The 24,244-nt window shown below is 41.0% G+C and overlaps 3 protein-coding genes across 6 annotated transcripts; 2 read left to right on the forward strand and 1 right to left on the reverse strand.

The window, feature by feature from the left end:
• Positions 1 to 6,862: 6,862 nt before the first annotated feature.
• LOC117742516 (mannose-P-dolichol utilization defect 1 protein-like) lies at positions 6,863 to 22,574 on the reverse strand. 4 transcript variants are annotated; one of them, XM_034549963.1, is made up of 10 exons: positions 22,460 to 22,574; positions 20,153 to 20,260; positions 19,777 to 19,984; positions 19,546 to 19,611; positions 18,706 to 18,838; positions 17,508 to 17,593; positions 16,902 to 17,017; positions 16,651 to 16,758; positions 16,432 to 16,546; positions 6,863 to 8,078 (listed from the first exon to the last, which is right to left on the reverse strand). In XM_034549963.1, the coding sequence occupies exons 2-10, from the start codon at positions 20,153 to 20,155 to the stop codon at positions 7,915 to 7,917; spliced, it is 999 nt and encodes a 332-aa protein (XP_034405854.1). In that variant the 5' UTR covers positions 20,156 to 20,260; positions 22,460 to 22,574; the 3' UTR covers positions 6,863 to 7,914. The 4 variants fall into 4 exon arrangements, with proteins under 4 accessions (XP_034405854.1, XP_034405853.1, XP_034405856.1 ...); XM_034549962.1 differs by lacking the exon at positions 22,460 to 22,574 and having other exon boundaries at positions 20,153 to 21,126; XM_034549964.1 differs by lacking the exon at positions 22,460 to 22,574 and having other exon boundaries at positions 7,916 to 8,062; positions 20,153 to 21,126.
• On the forward strand, positions 10,008 to 14,858 carry slc25a35 (solute carrier family 25 member 35). Its single transcript, XM_034549968.1, has 5 exons — positions 10,008 to 10,572; positions 10,726 to 10,791; positions 10,869 to 11,021; positions 12,115 to 12,249; positions 12,703 to 14,858. Exons 1-5 carry the CDS (start codon positions 10,201 to 10,203, stop codon positions 12,871 to 12,873), a joined length of 897 nt encoding a protein of 298 aa, XP_034405859.1. The 5' UTR covers positions 10,008 to 10,200; the 3' UTR covers positions 12,874 to 14,858.
• On the forward strand, positions 21,217 to 23,121 carry LOC117742521 (transmembrane 4 L6 family member 1-like). Its single transcript, XM_034549971.1, has 5 exons — positions 21,217 to 21,416; positions 21,793 to 21,858; positions 22,235 to 22,368; positions 22,447 to 22,630; positions 22,762 to 23,121. Exons 1-5 carry the CDS (start codon positions 21,240 to 21,242, stop codon positions 22,768 to 22,770), a joined length of 570 nt encoding a protein of 189 aa, XP_034405862.1. The 5' UTR covers positions 21,217 to 21,239; the 3' UTR covers positions 22,771 to 23,121.
• The last annotated feature ends 1,123 nt before the right edge of the window (positions 23,122 to 24,244 follow it).

Raw genomic sequence — 24,244 nt, forward strand, 5'->3', positions numbered from 1 at the left:
ACTCCTCACAGGCAGATTCAGTTTCATGTGTGGCAGATTGTCCATAAAAACCTGAAGATGTCTGGCCATGGAAGAGACAACGAAACAAGAACTGCACAATGGCTGATAAATTATTCAAAATACACTGTTTGTTTTGATGCACAATTACACAATGATATTTTGATATTGTTGTAATGATATTTTTGTAATCTCCCCATTGAGTGTTTAGTCATATCACAGCAAGCCTCTGCAGCTAGATTTCAGCCACAGCTCCTAAGGGACTTCATAAATTATTAAACATACCATTTGTGGCCTGCTTCAACCATACACCTCATGCTGCCTGCAGAAAAAGCTCCATGAGCATCTTCAACAACGTGAACAGGAAGGGGGAAGTCATCGTGTCGCCCTCTGGTGGTACCATTTCAAGCTTAATGAAACCACGGGGGCTTCTCTGTGGGGGCTTTTATGTAAATGTGACACATTTATTTGATTAATTCCTTCTTAATTTGTTGTCTAAGAGTTACCACATAGATTAGCTCTTCCTTTAATACTAACATCTAAAGTTTACATATTTTATAATTACATAATTCAATATGGCTCAACTGTGAACTATTTAAAAAAAATTATATCTACTACGATGAACCTGTCAAGCAGTTTGAGTGGGTGAAACTGGAAAATTAAACAAAATCTCTTTAAAAACATGTTTGACTAAGAGCCTCCATATTAATATTGTTTTTATTTATTTTTTATAGGAATGTGGCATATGATGACCAAAACAGAGGAGGATTCAAGAGAAAATATTCACTATTATTTTTGTATCAAGTTAAGTGATATCTTTTTATCAAATCTAGTCTTCCATATAATCCAGTTCCCTGGCCTCAAAGACGAGGAGGAGGTAGTGGGAGAAGGAGGAGGCTTTCTATCCCATCTTCTAGAGATGACTGCAACTTATTGCATTCAGCTTCCAATCAATGTGTAAATCAGTCACTGAGTATAAAGTAAGCTAGGAACCTGATGTACATTGTGTTAACAACCACTGATGGCCCTCCTGTATTGGAGAGGCCATATGTTTAGCTTCACAAAAAAAGCCAACGCTCCTACCAGTGAACACCGAACCATTTCCTGACCCACTATTTGGTGTTCTAGCCAAGAAGAGTAGTTAAATGACCTCAATGTAGACATGTTAGCCTGATAGGAAGGAGTTGGTCAAGGCGTTGCATGGAAGAGGGGCTCTCCGCTTTCCACACGTGTTCTCCCTTTACTCCTTTACTAATCTAATAGTGTTGCAGCTCTCGTTTTCTCATTTATCCTATAGATTTCATAACACCTTTCAAATAAAATATGCCATACTTTAAATATAACTCCTTATCTCCAATAACTAGACTAATCTCAATCATGGATGAATACTACCATCTATTGTACACAAAAAATAAATTAAATTAAATTTTTAAACGGGCTCATCAAGAATGATGCTTGCATTTGAATGTTATTGCTTTGCACGCCCCTCGACCATGTTTTTCCTTTTCTGCCACAATAAAAAAAATGTTTCAATGGGCTGACGTCTCTGGGCTATAAAACATTGGTTCTTCCACACGTGGTAGCCGGCAAATGTCTGGTCTCAATATGTGCAAAATTAGGATGGATTGTGGTATAATGGTTGATGGGCATGTAGCAAACGCACGTGTTTCATAAGAACCTGTTCACTGAACTTTGCTTTCAAGGATATTTTGCTCGTAAGACAACCTTTTAACATACTTTTACCTGATGCATCCCTGCTATGACTCACAGCCTAGGCCAGGCAGGCACGCAGTATGAATCTCAGTCCTATCATAACACAGCCCACAATGTCGAAAGCAGCACACACAAACGGCAGCTTTACGAGACGCCAGCACTTTGCCACATCTCGATGAAACACAAATTACAACCGGGAGAGCAACAATGCTCGGTTGGTTTATTTGCAGATGTTTGAATCGGAGAGCCACCGGCTGCTTGTACACACACACACCACGCAGATACAATGTGGCTGCGTTTGACATCAGTTCAAACAAAGGCAAGAGGAGACAGACGTGCAGAGGAATGGTTCCCCATAACTGACGTGAGGCGCCGCCGCCAGACGGACTCCTCCAACCGGGCGGCGAACGAGACAGAATTAAACACGAGTTTATTTCAACCAGAATCTCTTTCAGAGTTTCATGAATGGCATCGGCTGCGATACAATAACGTCCGTTGTCTGTTGACTTGACCAGCTAGTAGCGGAGGCAAGCTAACAGCGTCCACCTGAACACCTCACTCCCATTAGCTTCGTTATCAGTGGGTTAGCCTCCAGTTGGAGGCACATAACACACACACAGACACACACAATAACATATCACGCTTACCCCTTATTTTGTCTTCTGTTAGATGCTGTTATTACTAACGCGTCACTGTGCGCGATATTTCAGCGGAATATCTTCGCTACCAACGCGTGCGACGAAGCTAATTGGAAATGTACGGTTAAAAATCCAGGTAACGGACAATAACGGCTCTCCTTTAAATCCGCATCCTCGAAAAAGACCTTTTCCTCCGCGCTGCTACCGGTGCAGCACGTTGCGTTACGAAACCAGGCTCCTTTTGATATATATATAAATATATATATATGTGTGTGTGCTTTCACACAAAACGGCCAGCGGGGGAAGACCAAAATAAGCGATGAAAAGAGCCCGTTTTGAGGCAGGTACGAGACGGATATCCGCAGCAGCTTCTTCTTCTTCTTCTTCCCCCGCGGCCGAGCATCAGAAGGGCCGTCTAATCTCACTCAGTCACGCTCCCTGTGCTCCCGTTCAACAGGGAGAAGAAAGAAGAAGTGGACGTGGTGGTGGTAGTTAGGGGTGTGCGTAGGGGTGTGTGGGTGGGTGGGTGGATGCTGACCCCTCACAGTCACATGAGAAGCACATTTCCAGTACTCTCAACAATAACTACACAGCGCGGAGAGAGGAAGATGCTCTTCTGGTGCTGTCCCTGGTGCTAAAACGGAAACGTTCACAAGCCATTCAGTTTTCGTGTCTCAAGTCAGGTTTTTGCTCGCAACCTGTTCATTAATTTAACGAGGGAATTCTACAAACGCAAAAGCATGGGAAATTCTGGTTTACATTGAATGCATCATCTTCAATCCACATTGAGGTTGCAGCCAATTTGAGCATTGGCTGTCAGAGCTTCAGATTCTCCATCTGTCTCCTTTGTAACTGGTGACGATATATGAAAAAAGGGACTAAATATAGGATGACGTCTTCTCATGGATTCACCACATCGAATATGGATTCATACATTGAATATGGTGTATATTATATATTAGTGTTACATTCCACTGCAGAATTACATTATATGGGGCCATTAAAACACCTCCCCCACATTTTTATTGAGTCACACATTCTGGAAACCGACAGACACCACAATCTTGATGTCTTTTTTGCAGGTTGGCATCCTCTTAGCATTTTATCTCTGGGAACTGCTATTGCACTGAATTATTCCTGAGACACTATGCAGCACCTGGTTAGTGTGACATCAAGCAAGTCACCAAGATCTGGGTCATTCATAAAGCTCAGGAAGATCCTCATGCTAGAGACCCTCAACACCAGTGTTTTCCCCTGTGCTTTTCTCAGTTCCATGGTATCGTAATGTGAGCAGTGATTCGATGGTTCCTGCAGTTGAGTTAGAAAAGAGCCAGAGGGACTCATTCCTGCTGGTGGTCTGTCGACAGGCCCTAAGGAAGGCACCCAAACCCCAACACCTAAATTATATTTGTATCTTTGTGTACGCTGTCTGCACCGTGTCTGTCTCTCCATTGGGTGTGTATCTGTGAGCCTGGGTGGTTACTGAACCAACAAAGTGGTAGTGGCGAGGGCTTTATGGGATGATGGGTCTCATAGAGAGGTCTGAGCCGTTTAAAAAATAGCATGCTTACTCATTATAAGCAGTTAGGGGTAATGAAAAAGCTTGGCTGTGTTGTTAGTGTGATTTCAGTATTTAGCATTTTTGCTGTGAGTGTATTATTGAAGCTTTCTGAGTGGGCAGGATCTTTCTGACTGTAGCTACAGCATCAATGGTTGCTATTAATTTGCACTATCAACACATTTGAGCAAATGTGTCCCTGCTAAAAAATGTGTTTTTCACTCCGCACCTGCATCAACAGACTTATATTCAGTTGGTTTGATGGACAGTTGAATTAAGTTGAGGGACGGATTAAAAGGGGATCTTGTACCTCCAAGATAACAGTGGTGTTGACGTTTAAGCCTCATCCGCCAGATTTCTGAGATCAATCCGATTGTCTAAGCTTGATAACATAAACTCAAATAAATGAGGGTCTGTTGAGCAACAACATTAGCCATTATCTGCACCAGCAATGCTGCTCGTGGCCAACTGATCCGACTGTTGTTATGGGCATGTGATGGTGTGAAACAGAGACCAGAGTATTTCTAAAAAGGGATAACTGCTGATGGAGAAACAACCCTGATTAGGTTATGGTTAAATAATAGTTTTCAAAGATTTTGAATTACAATTTGTTTACAGACGTTTTTAGATTTGGTTTTAGAGGACATTGTTGTCAGATGAAATGAGGACAAGGCTTTTCTTCTACATTCAGCCAGCTAACTTGAAGCTTAATTACACTAATGACAACTAATTGTTGAAAACAAGTTCTGGTCTTGTAAATTATTTAGTGGAATTTTTAGAAACATCACTTACTATGTGCATGCGACTTTCGACTCTCTATCATTGTATTTGCTTACATGACCCTCCCACATAAAATTACTTTACCCAGATAACATTTTTGTTAAATCCAAACATTAAAAAAATTGAAAAGTGGAAGAAAGAATACTATTGTAGTTTAGTATAAACAAACACATGTTATTGCTATGCTGAAAATACTCAGCTGTATATTTTAGTCAGTCACTACTAGAAACTGATATATTTATATATATATATATATATATATATATATATATATATATATATATATATATATATATATATATATTTTTTTTTTTTAACAGTATAACACATACTTTAATCTCATATTGACACTGATTTAAATTAATATCTGATATTTATTTTGTTTATCTAACTGTTCAATGGTTTTTATCTAATATAATCTTATTGGCAGCCTCTGGCAGCCCAGTAGAGCCGTCCTTATCATCTGAGCAATAACATTTCAAAACTTGACATTAACTTTTTTCTGTCTGGTACAAACTCTCCTATTTAAGTTGACAAACTTCAAGTGTCTTTACATTTGACTGCATGAAGGTTACAGTCCAGACATTGTACAGGCATGTAAAAGCTAAAAGAAAGACACCAGGGATAAAAACAAATCTGTAATTTGAGCTGTGGGTATGTGTTATAGCGCGCACACACAACCTGTTTACGCCCCCGGCCCCAGACCCCACCCCTGCTTACAGACCCTCACCCCAGCAGAGAGCTCATCCACAATCCACCGTGACAAAGAGAAAGAGCTGAGTGCAGGATATAAGGTGGCCACTGGCAGCCAGAGTGGGTCCAGCACAGAGCTTTCTGCAGATTGCAGCAGTTTGAGCTAAACCCCCTCTCTGTCTGCTCTATAGACGGGACCTGTGTGGGTGGGGTCATCATTAGTGTGTGCAGTGACCAGGGTGGAGTTGGGGGGGAGGGGGGGGGGCATGCGTTTGGTAAAGTTGGTGTGATTGTAGAGCTTCACAGCCGGGTGGACATGATCTCTATTATTTACCCCCCCAGCACAATGTGACTGATATTCCCAGCCTTAAATCTGATTCGCATGACTCCAATCCGGGTAAAGGCGGGGGTCTCTGTGCTGATGTTAAATAAAGTGTCTGAGGCTGGGACAGACACAAGTTTAAAGACGCACAATTTAAAATCAACACTGCTGTTCCTTCTATAACGTATACAGTTGCATCCCCAAGTTTACTGTACTCCAAAGGTGTATTTATTACCACAGGCTAGATTACAATAGATCTGAACCTTGTTTTGAAAAGTATAATTCATCTTTATATGTTTTGTTTGCCTTTTATTTGACCCCCGTCGGTTTTGTTTAGTATTAGCAACACCTCTAGCAAGTCCTCTTTCACATTTTCTCAGTGAAAAGTTATAGCGATGAAACTTTAAATGTTAGAGATTCTCTTTGTTGTCGTATTTGTTCGGCACAGGCTCACGTAGAAAATCTACCGTAAATGAGTTTTACAAATCAACCGCTGTACATCAAGGACTCTGCGTTCCACCAACAAAGAAGAACGTTTCGTAACTGCAGTACATCGCCACCGGTACCTTGTGGGTTATAGTTCGGTCAGTGTGACCTACTAAAACATATTTATACCTCTCCAACCACTCTTATGAGTCTACTCCCAAGGACAATTGTGCTATTTCTGTTTTGCCTCTTGCTCATCCCCTCTCTCTCTCCCGTCCTTTTTCTTATCTATTTCTCCCTAAACTAGTTGCTGGAGGTCACCCTGCTGCTCCAGTTTAAAATAATACTAATAGTTCGACAGAATGAAACCAGGACAGTGAGGAGCTGTGGTGCAACGTGACTCACAGGATGGGGACCGTCTATAGAGGCAGACAGACAGCCGTCTGAGTTATTACACCTGTTTTCTTGGTGGACAAATTAGCAGTTAACATGAATCACATGATAACATTGTAGGCACATTCACTTGATGCTTGAGAGCTCTGTTGTGAAAGCAATACTTGAGTCTACACTGTGTTTTTGTTTGTTGTTATTTTTCTTTATCTTTTTTTTTGCACAGTGTGGCGACAATGCTTAATTACATTACATTACATGTCATTTAGCTGACGCTTTTATCCAAAGCGACTTACAATCATGTTACATTAACACACTGTAGAACAGCTACAGGGAACAATTCAGGGTTAAGTGTCTTGCTCAAGGACACATCGACTAAGATTGAACCACCAACCCCCTGATTGAAAGACAGACCTGCTAACCACTGACCCACAGTCACCCTAATGATTTCATAAGCACTGTGTTTATATAGTATGATCAAATTGTGTGCATGCTATGACCAAATAGATGTGTCTGCACATATCTGAATATATTCAAACAGGCGGACGTGGTGGGAAGGTTATTGTCCTGAGCAATATCATCCTTCATGGTTCTAGTTTTACAACAATGGAACTTCAGCAGTAAATCGATAAAAACAGATTAATCCGGAAAGACACTTGTTTTTTAAATGAAGAAATAAAACATATAGTGTATGTTTCCTCCACAGATTTGAAATAAAGAAACATGAGCATGAAATGATGCATTTACTGTACTGCAGGAGCAGTGGGATTCTTTATATTGACGCCTTATCCATAGATGTATAACACCCACACACCTCAGAAATATATATATGCTGTAGAGACCCAGTTAGATTGATGGAACGCATATTCAGTACTGTACATATGTACAAGCAGCCCCCTCTAGTGGAAAGGTCTTGTGGATCATGTTACTCAAACATGGTGGGATGTATTGATTTAGTTAAATGTTTGTTGGAAAACATAAATTAAAGCAATAAAGCCTAAATAAGTTCAACTACACAGTGGAGGATCGATTGTGTGGCACCGCTACTATTTTGTAGAAGACAATGTAATGTTGATAAACGGTCTGTGCTCACACTTCCAGTGTCTGCAAACAATCGACACCCTCGTTAATATTTTCCCTCTATACTCTCAGTTATGCTCCCACGGGCTGCAAGAACAGACAATTAAAAGGGTTTATGCTTTGTTGTTTTACGTCTCAATGGAAGGACTTTGTAATAATGAATGCTGTTCCTGACCTTCAGTTTGTTTTTCGTATCTTTACAAATGATGCATTAGTGGATTACACGTAATACATACATTTGTAAAAAAGCACTCGGAGAAGTTTGACAAGGTAAGTCCATCCATTATCTTTAACCACTTATCCCGAGAGAGCACTTCTCAATTGCTCTGGTGGGACACATCTCTGTATAAGAACATCTCTGCAGCTTCAATATTTTCTTCACTGCTGCTGATACGGTGGAGGACACAGAGACAATGATGGTCCCTCTTTATAGAAGACTGTGCAATCAAGCTGGACCAGTTGAACCTGAAGAGAAAGTATGCTGAGATCAGAAGACATGACAATTAGGACCAGCAGGGAACTGTTGAACAATTATATTCTAAAGTAAATATTTTCTTTAGAGCCATTCCAAGATTTTTGTTTAAAGACTTTTGTTTGTGGTTTCAAAAAGAATAGAGAACATAATATGATGCTTTGTTATGCTCTTCCATGTTCTCTGTGGACATGTTGCTTCCCTCATCTTGTTTTCATCTTTGGGCTCTTTGGGGTCTTTAGTCACCCAAAGACAACACTGAATAATAAAAACACACACCTTTATTGATTTATTTTATTCACTTCATGAAGAAAAATCTAAGTAGACTTAGAAGACCAAAACAGCAGTACTACTCACGTAATTATAAAGTATTTTGAGTGTTGGTTCACTTCCTTCGGTTACCTATTAAACGTTGCCCACAATTTATTGCAACATAATAAAATGGACTCACCCCCCAAAAAACCTGAAGGACCAACAATAATTGGAAAAGATTGGATGCATTTATCATTTAATTACAAGATAAACAAAACAGTTATATAGCATATAGCATAGTTAGATAGCAGCACTTAAATGTACACTGTTCCCACAACTTTATGTGACGTCTGTGGCCGCTCGTCATCTGTTGTGACATCCTGAGGCTGTCCTCAAGTCAAAAAACAATTAGAAAAAACTAATCAGGAAGAACCAGAGGAGGAGCTGAAGGAAGAGCTTGAGAATGAGCAACAGGGTGAGTCAGAGTTCAAACTAGAGGAGGAGGCTGGCGAGAAGCTTGGATAAGGGCTACAGTCAGACAAATTAAAAGAGAAGGAGGGTGAGGAGGCAGGGCAGTATTATGAGAGGAGCATGGAGACCACTTTTGGGATGAGGAAGAGTATAACTAGAGGAAGAGGAAGTAGAGAAGAGGGTAGGAGAGGAACTAAGGGTCAACTAAGTTCAAGTGAAAATTACACAGGGAGTCAGAGTTTGTAGTGGAGCGTTTGAGAGGGAGCTAAAATGTGTAGAATGGGGTAACCTGTGGAGCCTGGGGAGGAGCTGAACTGGTACTGGTACCCTTCGCAGTATCATCCTTGAGCCGCCTCGTGATTATGCCAATAAAGCAACATTGCTTAAATTAAACTTTACAAAGTAGAAATACATTGTGGATGCAAAAGAGCCAAGGAGTTGCATCACCATATTAGAGTAATTCATATCAATAGAATGTATTACATTTTTTATTTGGAACACTCTGTGTCCTGACGTAATTTAGATTTGACAAGATAAATAAACTAAATTGGATTAAAAAGTCAGAACATGGCAGGACATGCCATACAAATGTCATACAATGTATAACAAATGTTATTAAAAAGTCTTGTCACTGTTTTATGTTTCTAGTGTCTCCCCTCACCTGTTGTGGCAATATGAAAACTATATACATAAAAATACATTTGGCGGCTCATTCTTTGTAGTCTTATCCAGTCATCCATCAGACTAGGGGGCTTGTCATTGGCTGAGAAGACGAGCGTCAAACCTACGTACACACGCTGTGGTACCGGTATGTTAGATGAGACGTTTAGGGAACGAGTCGAGTGTACATCCAAAACGACTATCCCCATTACTACAGTACCCCGTGTAAATTATATACGTTATGTTACTTTTGTCTGACATGCATTATTCATGGCAATATACTTTTCATAAAACAATACATTTCATCGCATAAGGAACTTGCAGTGGATGTTTCTGTAATGTGTTTTTGATTTACTTTGTTGTCTTTTTAAATGTAGGCTATTTCGGTCCGTAAATCACAAGACGAACATTAAACCTTCATCAAAACATCAAAACAATTAAAATAAGAATAAATACACATGAAAATAAATTGACTGACTCCACGTCTGTAGTAATTCATATTTCTGCCTTGAAGTGATGAAGCGGTAACGGAATCCATCTCCGAATTACGACTTTACGAGGAGCTCTTGAAGGGCTCCAATGTCTGCGCGCTGATCCATCTCAGTGTGTGGTGTGTGTGTGTGTGTGTGTGTGTGTGTGTGTATATAACTGTTCTATATGTGTACGATGAGCAGCGGAAACGCGGCTGAGCAGAGCTCCCCTGCCACGACGGACAGGTCGCAGGCCTGATCCCCGCCGGACAGTCGCGATGGACTTCGTGCTGAGCGGAGCGGCGGCGTGCGGCGCCTGTCTGTTCACCAACCCGCTGGAGGTCGTTAAGACGCGAATGCAGCTTCAGGGAGAGCTGAAGAGCCGGGGCTCGTACCAAGTGTACTACCGCAACGTTTTCCACGCGTTTTACACCATCGGCAAAGTGGACGGCCTGGCCGGTTTGCAGAAAGGGCTGGCTCCCGGGCTCGTCTATCAGTTCTTTATGAATGGAATCAGGCTCGGCTCGTACGCCGTCATTGAGTCCTCTGGATACATCCACACCGATGGAAGGGTCAGCGCGGCCAAAACCACGTTGGCAGGGGCTGTGGCTGGAGTGGTGGGAGCCGTGGTTGGAAGCCCCGTGTACCTGGTCAGTAGCCGGTTTCATTGTCGCCTGAGGATCGCTGGACTTAGTTTTCTTTGTACTGTTCCTTTAAGTTTTATGAGCCGGGACATTTCAAGGTGAGCGGTCACTTGTAACTTTGGAGAAAAGTAAACACAAATTGTCTCCATTGATTGACAGGTTAAGACTCATCTGCAGAGTCAGTCTACCTCCTCTATTGCAGTTGGACATCAGCATAAACACCAGGTGAGAAATTAACCCTTGAGATGGTATTTAATAAGAGAGCAGGCATAAACTGTCTTGTGTTTTCGTCTTCCTGCCAGGGGATGATCCTCGCTCTGTCAGCCATCTATAAGCAGCATGGCATTCTGGGACTGTGGAGGGGCTCTAGTGCTGCTGTACCACGGGTCAGCGTGGGTTCGGCTGCTCAACTCTCCACCTTCTCCTCCTCCAAGGAGCTTGTGGTTGACCTACAGGTTAGAATATGTTACTGCTCTCTAAGAGCTGCTGAGGTTTAAAGAAAGTCATCTAAATTCAGCAGTTATAAGTGGAAACAAGCTGACTGGAGGAATGTTGTCTCCTCAGTCTTCCACTGTATGTACACATTCTTATGACCTCACTGTTCAATAATAAACACGTCTGCTTCGAGGGTCTTGCATAACTCACAGAATGCTGCTCTGATTAGCCGAGGGGCCAACGCATAGCTGATATCATCGAGAGTCTAGACTGGTCTTGATTCTACACTAGGCGATCAAATGAGCAAACAGATTAATTGATCATGAAAATATTCATTAATTGCAGGCTTAAGAAGGGGCCAGTTGCTGTGCACAGGTTATAAAACCAGTCATTGTGGCACTGACAAAGCATTGCACTCTCCTGGAATAGAAATGTTGACACCTTTCATTGGCCCCCCAGCCTGAAACCATGGAGCTTACACAACTAGTGCACCAGTGTACTGGTTGCAAATTGCTGCTGACCCGGCTCAAGTTTTTTTTAAAGGGTCTTGCATACTTCAAGCCAGAACTATAACGCATATCAGGCAACTGTATTCAATTGACAGGTCTGCTAAAAAGTTCAGAAAAGAATCCTGACATTCTGGTTCAAAGTTTTCACGTCCTATACTTTCCTGATTGACTCCAGACTTTGTTTGAGACATTTTAATTGGCTGGTGGGTGAGTGACGCTGCAAGTAAAAGGCCTTCAAATAACAACAAATTGTTATGTACTGTTGTGTTGTATGTTTATTGTTGTATTACAACCTTTATAAAAGCGAGACACAAATGTCCTCTTACTTGCGTACTAGTTCTTCTTGGTATACTTTAGCGTACATCAAGTTTGCATAGTAGGCAGATTTCACTGGAACTACTGGGGAGTGTGTGTGTGTGTGTGTGTAACATAGTCACTAATAAGTCATCCTTCTGTTGTATTGCATAAGAGACCATGACCAGTTGAAATAAGATCTTGGTGTTGATATACTAGTCTAGAATCACCGTGCTGGTTTGCATACTGCGACTAGAGCCTCTCATACCTGTATGGCCTTCTATCCTTATGTTATTTTCTTCTCCCCAAGGTGTTCCCAAAGGACAGCTGGTTGGTGGCCCTCAGTGCCGGCATGATCAGCAGCGTGGTGGTGGTGATGGCTATGACACCTTTTGATGTAGTGAGCACGCGGCTCTACAACCAGCCCGTGGATTATTTGGGCAAGGTGAGGAGAGGGACTGACATGCTAAAGTTACACTACTTTAGTTTTTGGTCAACAAAGTCTTTGTTTGATACTATGTTTGTAACGTTGAGATTTCTTCTGCAATAGCTATCCAGCGTTTACCTCGCATGGCAGCTCGATTCTCGCGATGTCTCATGTCACACAAAAAACCGACTAGTCAGGCTTCGAGCAATACGTTTGTGTCCGGTAAGCCAGAGAAAGGACCAATCGGGGGTTGAAGTCAACCATTGAAACCTTACCACAGGTGTCTTGGGAATATTACTGGATATTTGAAGAAGAAAAAAAGTTGTTGTCGCGTGAATTCTGATTAATGGCCTTAAGTGGTGTCACTCGAGTCAGCGATGGGTGGGGCTGAAGAACACAAGTTTTAGTCCGCTCCTCATCTCTGTTTCAGCAGATCAAATCCAGGCTGACTCTAATTTCCTCTTCTTTTAGGGGCAGCTTTATAAAGGATTCGCTGACTGCTTTTCTAAGACACTGAGGAAGGAAGGCTTGATGGGACTCTACAAAGGCTTGGGAGCCTCTTATTTCCGGCTCGGCCCGCACACCATTCTGTCTTTGTTCTTCTGGGATGAACTGCGCAAACTGTACCAGCAGTGCAGATAACACCAGGGAAATGGGTTACTCATTAGGCTCCGATGAGTCATCAGTTAATGAAGGTACTATTATGAGGTTAAAGAAAAACCAGGAGATGGCCGTCTTTTTTGATGGGGAAAGAGAAAGCGCAAAGGTCATATTTTACACTCCAATAAGAGAACACATTTAAAAGTGTCAGGAAGAAGGTGAAAATGTCAACGCCTCATACGTGCACAGACATGATGATAACCTGCATAGGAACTTAAAGGATAACGCAATACTGTATGTCAAACATCATGATATCATCTTTTATAGCACTTAAAGTTATGCGTTTCCAAAAGATATAAAATAACACTTTACTATAAAAAGCTTGGTGCAAGGTGGCGAGCTGCTCCATGCTTCATTTTTAACACGCCACACTGCCAGTAAAATGTCCCTCTGACTGTATCCACGGAACAAGACTACCTCTATGTTCTTTAGGATTTTAGTTTTATTTTATTTTATTTTAGTTGAGTTTGGGGGCGGCTGTAGCTCATGGGGATGAGTGGTCGTCCCGTAACCACAAGGGAGCCGGTTCGATCCCCGCTCTCTCCATAGTCGCATGTTGAAGTGTCCTTGAGCAAGACACTGAACCCCCAGTTGCCCCCCGGGCGCTTCACTGCAGCCTACTGCTCCTTAATAACTAAGGATGGGTCAAATTCTATTTTACCCATCTATTTCTTTCTTTAACCACAGACCAGCGTACTTACAGAGTGTAGATCATCTTAATCGTCAGCATAGCATTGGGATAGGTGCATAAATACAATTGTTACTGAAAAGATTAATGTTATATAGTATTTGCCTATAGCCTGAGCTAATATGTATCGCTTATGCTATTCTAAAAGAATAATTACCCGGTGCAATAGAAAAAACATGAGGAAACCCAAACAAGGAAGAGATTACACTGATTACCGGAGGTGTTACCGCGTCAATGAGTACCTTTAGGAGACTAGTGACGTATTGACATAACGCAGGTATGTTGAAACTTGTCAAACATAATAAGATTTCATTGCCAATACATTTCTTTTCTGTTGCTGGTGATTAACTCAGCTGTTATCTGGACAAATGTCGGTTGTTATTGTCTGTGTGCTACATAAATCTTTTAAGTATGCGTTTTAAAACGTTTCACTTTCTAACAATTACTTTATTTAATAGAATTAAGACTGTCCTAATGATTTATTAACTTCATTGATCATATTTAAGTGCGTTAAGAAGGCCATGGAAAACTACTTCAGTTCAAATACTTGAATAAATCATTGACTGAGTATTTATTTAGTTATTGTCCTAAGTCAAGTTATGATGTCAACTAGATTTTGGCTTGGGGACAGATAAATTAGCTTTAACGTCATGTACATGTCTATTTTACATTCTCCAGGTCAGCATGAGCATACATCAGCGTTACTGGGTTGTTTAATATTAAAGACTTGTAGCCCGAGAAAAGACAGATTTGGTTTTTTTCTTCACTTCAAAAAATGTCATTATAGTTACTGCGCCAGTGTGCAACAGAGGACTGAACAGTGTAGTCCACTAGTCCGATTATAAAGCTATCAACTTGTGTTTGTCATGACACGTGATGAATGTACTGTAGCTTTAAGAACACATATTTATCATAACGTAACACTGGAGACAGATGGTACCCAAGTTTATTTTGTAATATGAAGTTGCTCTCCTGATATCTCCATTTTTATATTCTCAAAGAATGTTTGTTTTCTTGATGTTATGAGGCCCATTTGTACAGTAAGTAATGTATGTGGTTTATTATGAGTAATCTAGTGGGCAAGGGAACTGTATCTAACTGCAGTATCAGCTGTGTAATGTATACACTGACAGAAGGATTCTCCTAATTAAAGTGGATCAAACTGACTGATAGTCTTCCCAATACCACATTATTAGACTATGAAAAGTTGTCTTTGAAATAATAGCTCAAGCACATCTAAACAGAAATACTTTCTGTCAAACGAACTTACCAAACCTTCTGACGTTTGTTTAGTTCACACCAAGCCATACACAATCTGGTGTTTCATAAAAATACCAATCAAACCCCTTAAAATCAAAACCAGATTAGAAACTAAACATTTACTGGCTAGCCATTTCTGTTAAGTAATTTGTGTCAATGGAAACCTGTTAAGTGGTCTACAATGACTACAAATAGATTAGTTAGTTTATATAAATTAGGAGTCCAGAGAAGTAAAACATCTGAAATTAAAGACAGGCTGGGGAAGGAAGAATAATAATGTTAAATACAAGCAAAATGCAAAAGTTAGTTTTGCTACTTTTGTTTCAGTTCATTTGCAGTTTGCTCCAATGCAAAGTCTCTGAGGACTTGTGAATGTTACACGCAGCAGCTCGGTTATGTTTCATGAATGTGTGACAGAATGAACTTCCTGTTATGTTAGAAGTAATAATCATGTGATCATTACTTCTAAAATGTAGTTTTCCCCAACGACTTATTGAGGATTTCTAATGAATTTATCAAGGGAACCTGTTTCGATTGACAGATTGTGTTTAGCATGCAGAAGGATTTGAAGGGAAATCATGATTTTGGAAATATAACAAAAACAAACATCTGAAATATGAAGGGCAGTGAAATACACCAGTATTGTAGTGTACAGTTGAACGCAAACAAACCGGTAACTGCCAAAACAAACAAGGTTGATGTGTTTTGGGCTGCCAGGTCACTCAGTGAAACGTCTGGAGAGTTACTGAGCGACAGCCAACCTTTGGTTCCCGGTGGCTGGCACTACTTGAAGCTCAGAGGCCAGGCCAGAGCTGTTTCATGACAAGGATTCTTTAAAAAAAAATCATCAGTTTTGATACGATTTACTAGAGCTACCAGAACACCCTCTCATGAAGCTTTCCGCTAATTGCTCTCATTGTGACTTCAAGGTTGACGGCGTTCAATCTCACAGTTCTGAGCAGAGAAATTATTGACAAGGGCCCGACCCCAATGTCCCTCCTTGAGGCCGTCCTCCCTGAACCCTCAGGGACTTAACTGACGTCACCTAGAAAATCATTGAGTGCGAGAGGCTACAAGGGAAAGACATGAATGCATCATCAGCAGGAAGTACCTTTAACCACAGAGGAGGGAGTAATCGGTGAAACCAAAGTGTACAAATGAACTAGTGACTAAACCTCTTCCCCAGTTTAAAACCTTGTCTTAAAAATGACCAACTAGGGAAATTATCTCTGGAATTTGAGGAAACTTATGCTCCCCTTGAAAGTGAAGTAATTCTTATTTTAACCACTAGAGAGCGACAAAGGATTTTGTTAAAATTCCCTATCGATGTAAAGGCAGAAAATAAGATTTGGAAATGTAAAGTATAAATAAATAGCATGACAACAAGAGTTCTCGCTTACACAACGTGCTTTAAAGTAGATACGAGTATAGAACACAGGTATTGATGTACAACAAATGTTTCCTGTGACGCTGTATTCGGGACACTGATATGCCAACATCTGGCGAAGAATCACAAAACATTTATTGAATGACTGGAAGGATTTGCATGCTATGCAAATGTTCATTTGTCACCGTCCACCACCTCTACTCACTATTTGCTTTGGTGGTGGCGGTGCTGCCGCTGCTACAGAGGACCTGGGCCAGGAGGACAAAGCTGAGGCCCGCTGACAGAGCCTGTGACAAAGTGGTGAACAAGCTTCCCGTCTCCTACGAGACAAAGTTCGATGCAGTTAGTAAAGACAACCATGACAGATTGGAGCAGTGTAAAATGGTTGTGCATCTATGTTTGTGAGTGAATCCTGATTGCATACCTGGAGAGACACCAAGATAACCAGGGATCCTGCACACGTCAGTAACACGGACAGAATCGACAGTTGGCCCGTGTGGCCGTTACAGTGGTTAGCTCTGGCTTGGAGAACCTGGAAACAACAAATGCGGCAAATGCGTTCACTCTCCTGATAGATCTGCACTGTGCAGGATCACTTCACAGTTCACAGATGTTGTTATTTTTTAGGACAGCTCATGAATTGCACTGACAAGGTAAGCCAATTAGTTGCTATACCTTGCTTGCAATTAAAGCTGTCAAACTGGAAGCCTGCATCACTGAGGCAACAGCTGCAGCTGCGTAGGAGCCCAGCAGGAACATTACATTCCCATAAGCCAAGAGGACCAGAAACCCTGCCAAATAAGCAAAAAAACAGGATTGAATGAGGAACTTCATGCACAACAAAAAAATAAAATGCCGCGCAAGGAACACTCAACGTTTTACCAAGAATGTTCCGTTTCTGTGTAGAAGCAGTCATGAATATTGGAACAAGATGATTTTCATCTTATAACTGCACAGTTCCTTAATTTTTGCAGCCGGTTTAAGCCTTTTGTGGTTTTTTACACTTTATCAGAACTTCTTTCATAACCGAAAGCTTCCTGAATAGAATTACTATGCACGCCAACAGGTCGTTGGACTTGTAAGTGGTGCATTTAAACGGTGTTGAAGTATTTACACTGAGAGCCACAGACAGGAAGAGGGCAGTCAAAGTATTTACTTAAAAACGTTGGTTTTGGTCTTTCTATGGGATTTCTTGACAATAACAAAACAATAGAATAATGCCAGACTTATCCTGGAAGTGTATACATTATGTGAATTTGAAAATCATTTGCATGTGCTAACCTGTGAGGGTATCACCACGATAGTGCAGGATGAGGAAGACGGTGGCTGCTGTGTAGGCCAAGATGAAGAGCCTCTCCCCCCAGGCGCTGCAAAACGGAAAGCACGCATCCATGATAATAATAATAATACATTTATTTATATTTATATAGCACCTTTAAAAACAGAGTTTACAAAGTGCTCTACATAGAAGCAAAGTAAAAACATAACATCAATACAAGTAAACATTTCAGAAAATACATGAGGCAAAGGAGACCATGCCATACAGGCAATGAACACAATAGAGGAATAGAAAATTACAAATACAAAATAAAGCAGAACAAACAAACTAAAATAGGGGAACCAAAGTACTGCATAAAAGGACAACATCACTGAAAAGCAGTTCTATAAAAATGGGTTTTAAGAAGTAATAATAATAATAATCCATTTAATTTATATAGCGCTTTTCAAGATACTCAAAGACACTTTACATGTTACATTATACACCGTAGACACAGGTACGGGGAGCAATGCAGGGTTAAGTGTCTTGCTCAAGGACACATCGACTAGGGCGGGGATTGAACTGCCAACCCCCTGATTGAAAGACGGGCATGTTAACCACTGACCCATAGTCGCCCCAAGTGATTGATTCTGCGAGCCTTATCCTCTCAGGTAGGTCGTTCCAAAGTCGAGGGGCTCTAATGGCAAAAGCACGGTCACCCTTTGATTTAAGCCTTGACTTTGGAACAGCCAGAAGGGCCTTGAAGGGCCTTGAAGGGCCTTGAAGGGCCCCACCGGAGGATCTAAGGCTGCGAGCTGGCTCATATGATAACAGGTACTTGCTGCCAGATGCCAAACAGAAATATACTCGGAGAAACACAATTCCTCGGAGACTATGTTGATTAACTCAGAACGCGCATTGAGGTGCGTCTCCCACACCTTTTAAACATTTATTGAATGGATGTCCCCAGGGCACATTCATAAAACAACTGGAAAAATGTAGCTTTAAGCATGAAAATGTTAATGACATACAGCATCACTCAAACAGATGAACCCCGGGGTGTCTAGTATGGTGAAAGTCAAAAGAAGACAGTCGGTTGCTACATCTCTAATCAGTAAGTATTGGGACCGATGCAACATTATTACAAAATAAAACATGTGACTCTGATCTGCCAGTGAATCAGCACAGACCAACAATAATTCAATGTCCTTGAATACATACAAGAATGGGAAGTTGTTGGCCACGGCGTACACAACAGGACAGGAGACGGCGTACAGCTGCAGGAGCACGGAGGCCAGACTCAGACCCTCTGCACTTCTACTCCACACTATCTTCAGCAGCTGTGCCATCTGTGCTGCAGGGAGACGGCAGACAGGGAGGCGTGAAGACAACTAACATGTGGTTAGTTAGTGGGTTCGGTGGCTGTGTCGAGATTAGCGAGCAATATGTAAACATTGCAATTATGGACACAAAACCTCCTATTAACCATATAAAGGAGCATCGTCTACTTCGTTGTTCGGTGTGGTCCTGCATAGATGGCATGCAGATGCAGCGGTTTTGTGATATCCTCATGTTGTCATGGTGATCTACAGCAGTATCAGTTTACCAGAACACCGATAGTGGACTGTTTGATCATGATGATCAAACAATACACAATCAATAATGATCAACCATTATGGGGATAAGAGATTGGTTAGTGATGGCCTGCAGCTGATAAGATAAAATAAGATAATCCTTTATTAGTCCCTCAGTGGGGAAATTACAGGATTACAGCAGCATTGCTCACAGTAATAAGTAAAACAAGTAGTATAATAACAGAAATAAGATAAAAGAGTAAAAAAAACAAGAAGAATATTATATATACAGACGGAGTAGAAATAGAATAAAGTGTATAAAATAAATTAAAAAAATTAAAAAGTACTTAAACGTATTAGTATAGCACAACTGGGCTAAAGTGCTGTTCAGTGCAAAGTCCAAAGTGTTCAAGTGTTTGTGGCCTACTGGGAGCTCAGCTTGTTGTGTGTGATGTGATTAAATCAGATTTAAGGTGAGGCTTCTTACCCAGAAGAGCGTCCAGTAAAATCCAAAATCCGACAATTCTGATGGTTATTAACTTTAGGCAAGGCCCTGCGACAAAAGAGACACATATTCAAACTATCAGATGTATGTTGGCCCTCCACTGCTGCATTAGAGACAGATTTAGGGTACAAAAAGCCCGCAGCCCGCAACGATTCATTCCCCCGTTTCTCACGCTTACTTAAATAAAATACATTTCCCCACGACGGGCCTCACCGTGCACGTGCAAGTTGACAAAAATCCTCCGGTAACATTTTTCGGGCATTAAATAGGTAACCAGGAAGTCTTTGACGGTGGACGTGGTCATGGTGGTCAGCTGTAGCTCCTCAGTAAAGGGGGAGTGGTTCAAAGGTCCCCCAATGTTTAGCGCGGGGGCCAAAGGAGGACACGAAGCCCAGGTAGTCCGAAAGTCCACTTGCCTCCTCTTTTTTGTTGGGAACATATGTCCCCCGATACATTTGTAAAAGGAAAGTACTCACATGATACATGTGTGAAGAAATGTAAAGTGCTGGTATGCATAATATATTTAAAGACACCTTTTCAGACAGGCTTTTATGACATATAAAACATACCAACAAGAAAATGTAATCACCATGTTGAAAGATATTTTAATGACATTTACTCATGGACGGGCCAAACAGGCACAGGTCCAGGGGTCCAACATGTCACTCAAGGAGACTCGTACCAACCAGGAGGAGATCTCAAAATGATCAGAAAGAAACATAAGATGCAATATGAGCGATGGATAACAACTCCAAAGAGACACAAAACATCAACAAAAAGAGAACTATAAAGTCTGCCCAGGGGGCCATTGCTTAATTATTACGTCTTCCTCAAACACCCAGAACATTTAAACATGCAAATAAAAGATGTCTACTACAGGCGTCCACACATTTGTAAATTGCGGATTGGATTGGATTCACGTACACGTGTTCACCCCCCTGTTAAATTGGGAAACGTTTCCCTTTCCAGCAGAGGAATGTGCAAACAGTCTTCTAGTGTGAAACACTGCACATGCATTATTCTTCACACCGAAGTTTAAATATCACATTTTAAGTGGAGGGGACTTTATATGGACTCCTAACCTCATTATATATGAGTGTATGTCTTGTGAAGAACTTTGTGATCTTGTCCGATGAAAGGTGCTAAAATAAATAAACTGTACTCACATACTTATTACATAAACAAGAGATCATTTCCATCTTTCCTTTGTCAGACATCTCAAAAACATTAGAAATGATCTAAACATGAAGGCCAAGCAGTAACTCTTTTACAGAAATGCATGCACATAAATAATAGAACATGTCCATGTTTTCATGAGCTTTTATACCTTGTTTGCTGATTGTTGAGACAATTTAAATACAAAGTTATGAAGTTATTGATTATCTTTCAGTGTAATGTATGAATTCAGAACAGTTAGATGTGTTCCAATAAACAATTAGACACTTTACAAGTGAAATGAGGTATACTTCCAGGATAGATTTTTCTTCTTACTCATAAGAATACAAAGCTTGTTTGACTAAAATGAGTCCAACAACTATAATTTACACAAAGAAATAAGTCACTAAGTGCATGTAACAGCAAGTCACCGTCATTTGTGGGACTTCTCTTCTCTGAAAACAGGAAGGACTTGAGTCCTAATGAACGAGTAGCTGTACAGCAGTCTTCACTCTGGCAACATGTGCTCTGGAAAATGTTCCCGTTGCATCGGCACTTCTCTGTACCCGCTGGTGCTCATATCCATCATCTGTAACATCGTGCTGTTCTTTCCTGGCGGGGATGTCAAGTATGCCAAAGACGGACACATTACTCAGGAGGTGCGATACATGGGGGGGCTCATTGGAGGAGGCTTCATGGTGAGTAGTCTGTTACTGTAAGGTGGGACTGCTTTATATATTATATACAGTATATAGTTTTGCTTATTGCAGTGATCACCTCGCCCGTTCTGGGTCCTAATGTTGTGCTTCAACATCTGTAATTCTCTTAATCTAATAACACTTTAAATGAATTGCATTATTAATTAGTGTCACTATATATTGTGTGATACTGTCAGGGGGCACCTTTCATCCCGACTGAGGCAAAGTCTCAAAGTTTTATTCACAAGTTGGACACAGTTCGATAAGGAATTCCTCAAATCCAGAGTGACTGCAACACCAAAACCAATCAGCTGTGTTTACCACGTTTTACCGATGCCACATCTAATTCCCTGTCGACTAATGTGTACCAACACAGGTGTTGATTCCAGCAATTTACATCAACTTGACTGCGGAAAACGGGTGCTGTGGAATCCGCTTCGGGGTGAGACATTGCAGGTGCTCGGTAAAAGATAAAGTAAAATAATAAGAACACCTTGAGTTTAGGTTATTGGATCAAACTGTCACGCTCAACTACTGTACATCTCACTGTGTGATGGACACCCGTCAAGATGAGCATGATGAAATCTGCTGCATCACCGTTGCACAACATTTTCTCTTTAGTTAGGTATGATAATGCACAACGACCATAACCACAGCACATTCCTCCTTTTCAGAAAGAACACTTATTTGGAAGTGCAAGTTCTGTGAAAGTGTTCATGAAGTATTAGTCTTCGGGGTTAAAGATACAAAACAGCACTTGATTAAATAAAAATCTGAAAACATGTAAAGATTATAATTTTCTAATTTCCCCTCTGCAGATGTTCTTATCTATCCTATTTGCTGCTACGGGGGTGGCCGGTGGCCTGTACAGTTTCATTGTGGCGGGGCTCGGGGTGAATTATGGGCCCCTCTGCAAAGATGGTGGCATTTGGATGACACCTTTTAAAAACAGGTAACAAACAGAAGTATCGTCCCGATGACATAGACACTCTGGAGTCGTGGTTTTTAATAAGCCTCTTCTTTTACGCAGTAACTCCACCTACCTGACGGACTCAAAGTTGTGGGGAGTGTGCACGGAGCCCAAGAACGTGGTGCAGTTCAACATCGGATTGTTCTTGACCCTGATGGCGACCAGCGGCCTGCAGGTGTTGCTCTGTGCCATTCAGATGATCAACGGCCTCTTTGGCTGCCTGTTTGGAGCCTGCAAAAAAGAGGTCAAGACCGAGTGGCCGCGCTTCAGTTCACCATGTTGTTGAGTTGGTTATCTCTCTCAATGGTTATCCCTTCAGTTCCCCTCACCTTTGTTTGATTTATTCATGTTGTTGTTTGTTTTTTTACCTGACAGGAATCATAAGCTCCAGGTCCGGATGGTGAAGATGCAATCATGTCACATCTGACAAGTTGGACTGGCGCCCCCTGCCGGAGGACTGGGAGTAGTGTTCCAGGCTGCATCTGCAGAAAACATTCACTTTGAAATAGCTGTCGTCTCCGATAACGGATTCAACTCAAATGTGCATCTCACGATGCTTCACGCTGTGTTGTGAACAGAGCACAGTATTAGGAATAATTCATGCTAAGTACATGGTCCAGTTTGAATGCATTTCTGACCCACTGCTACCATTATGTGTCATGTTTCATTATATCTAATGTTGATTGTATAACAAGAGTACATGTTGCTAAATAAAGTACCAACATTTGTACCCAATGTTTCAGTGTTTTCTCAGATTGTGAGACATATAAACTGGATATCTGGTTAGATGTCGGACAGGAGAGACACAAGAGCAGGACATTTACCACGATTGCTGAAATCCTAACTCAAACGTAGACTTCTTATTTATTTATTTACCGTTTACACTTGCTTTTAAAAACAGGTAACAGAATGGCTTTGATGAAAGTGACTCTCTCTAATGGTGACCCAGAGATCTGCCAGCCTCCATTTGTTTCTGTGAAAGTGAGCAAAGTGAGGAAAACAAGTGTGGTCAGATATTCATAAAATGAATATATAGTTATAAGCTATAAGCTATAGTTCCTGGAGCTATAGTTCCTGGAGTGAACTTTTTTTTAGATGAAAAGTTAATAATCATTTACAACTTTATACTTTGTTTCATCCCCACACAGGTCAATGCGGAATTCACTATCTATAGTAATTATCTTCTTTATTTATTCATTTGTTTGTGAATGAAAGGAAAGGAAGGGAATCCACCTCCAGATTGGACCTTATTCACAAAATGTATTCCACATTAATTCTCTAGCTCACTTCAGCCGGATGAGAACCTGAGCTACACACGAAGGGCCGTACTCTCAAACTCATTCAGGTTGTAGGTTATGGTGGTTGTGTATTGCAAAAAATGAAGTGTGGAAAGAATACCACTCTTCACATGAGGAAGGCAACTCCAATCAATATTTACAACCTTTATCACTGACGAGCATCACGGGCGTGCCCGAGTGTTGCTGGGAGATAACTTCTTTTGGGAGGGATGGGCTCTTCTGCTCTTTTTTTTTTTCTACACCGAGTCCTCTACATATTAACACATTATGACAACATTAAGGTTAAACTGTGTAAAACATTAAAACAATCATAAGTATATTGGTGTTACATATCAAATTAAACAACAGAACCTGGGCTACAATAATTAGTTTCAACACAACTCAAACAGCAACTAAAATAATGATTAAAATATCATAAACATAATTTTTTCAGGAGCCAGCCCACTCGGCACGTAGCTCGGTGTTATCAGAAAAAAAACAGATAGCAAAAGGCAAGACGATTCCACACATACAGTATCTACCAAAATACCTCTGCCCCAAAGATCACAGAGATATGAGCC

Source organism: Cyclopterus lumpus, chromosome 14 (assembly GCF_009769545.1).
Source record: "Cyclopterus lumpus isolate fCycLum1 chromosome 14, fCycLum1.pri, whole genome shotgun sequence".
Classification (NCBI taxonomy): domain Eukaryota; kingdom Metazoa; phylum Chordata; class Actinopteri; order Perciformes; family Cyclopteridae; genus Cyclopterus; species Cyclopterus lumpus.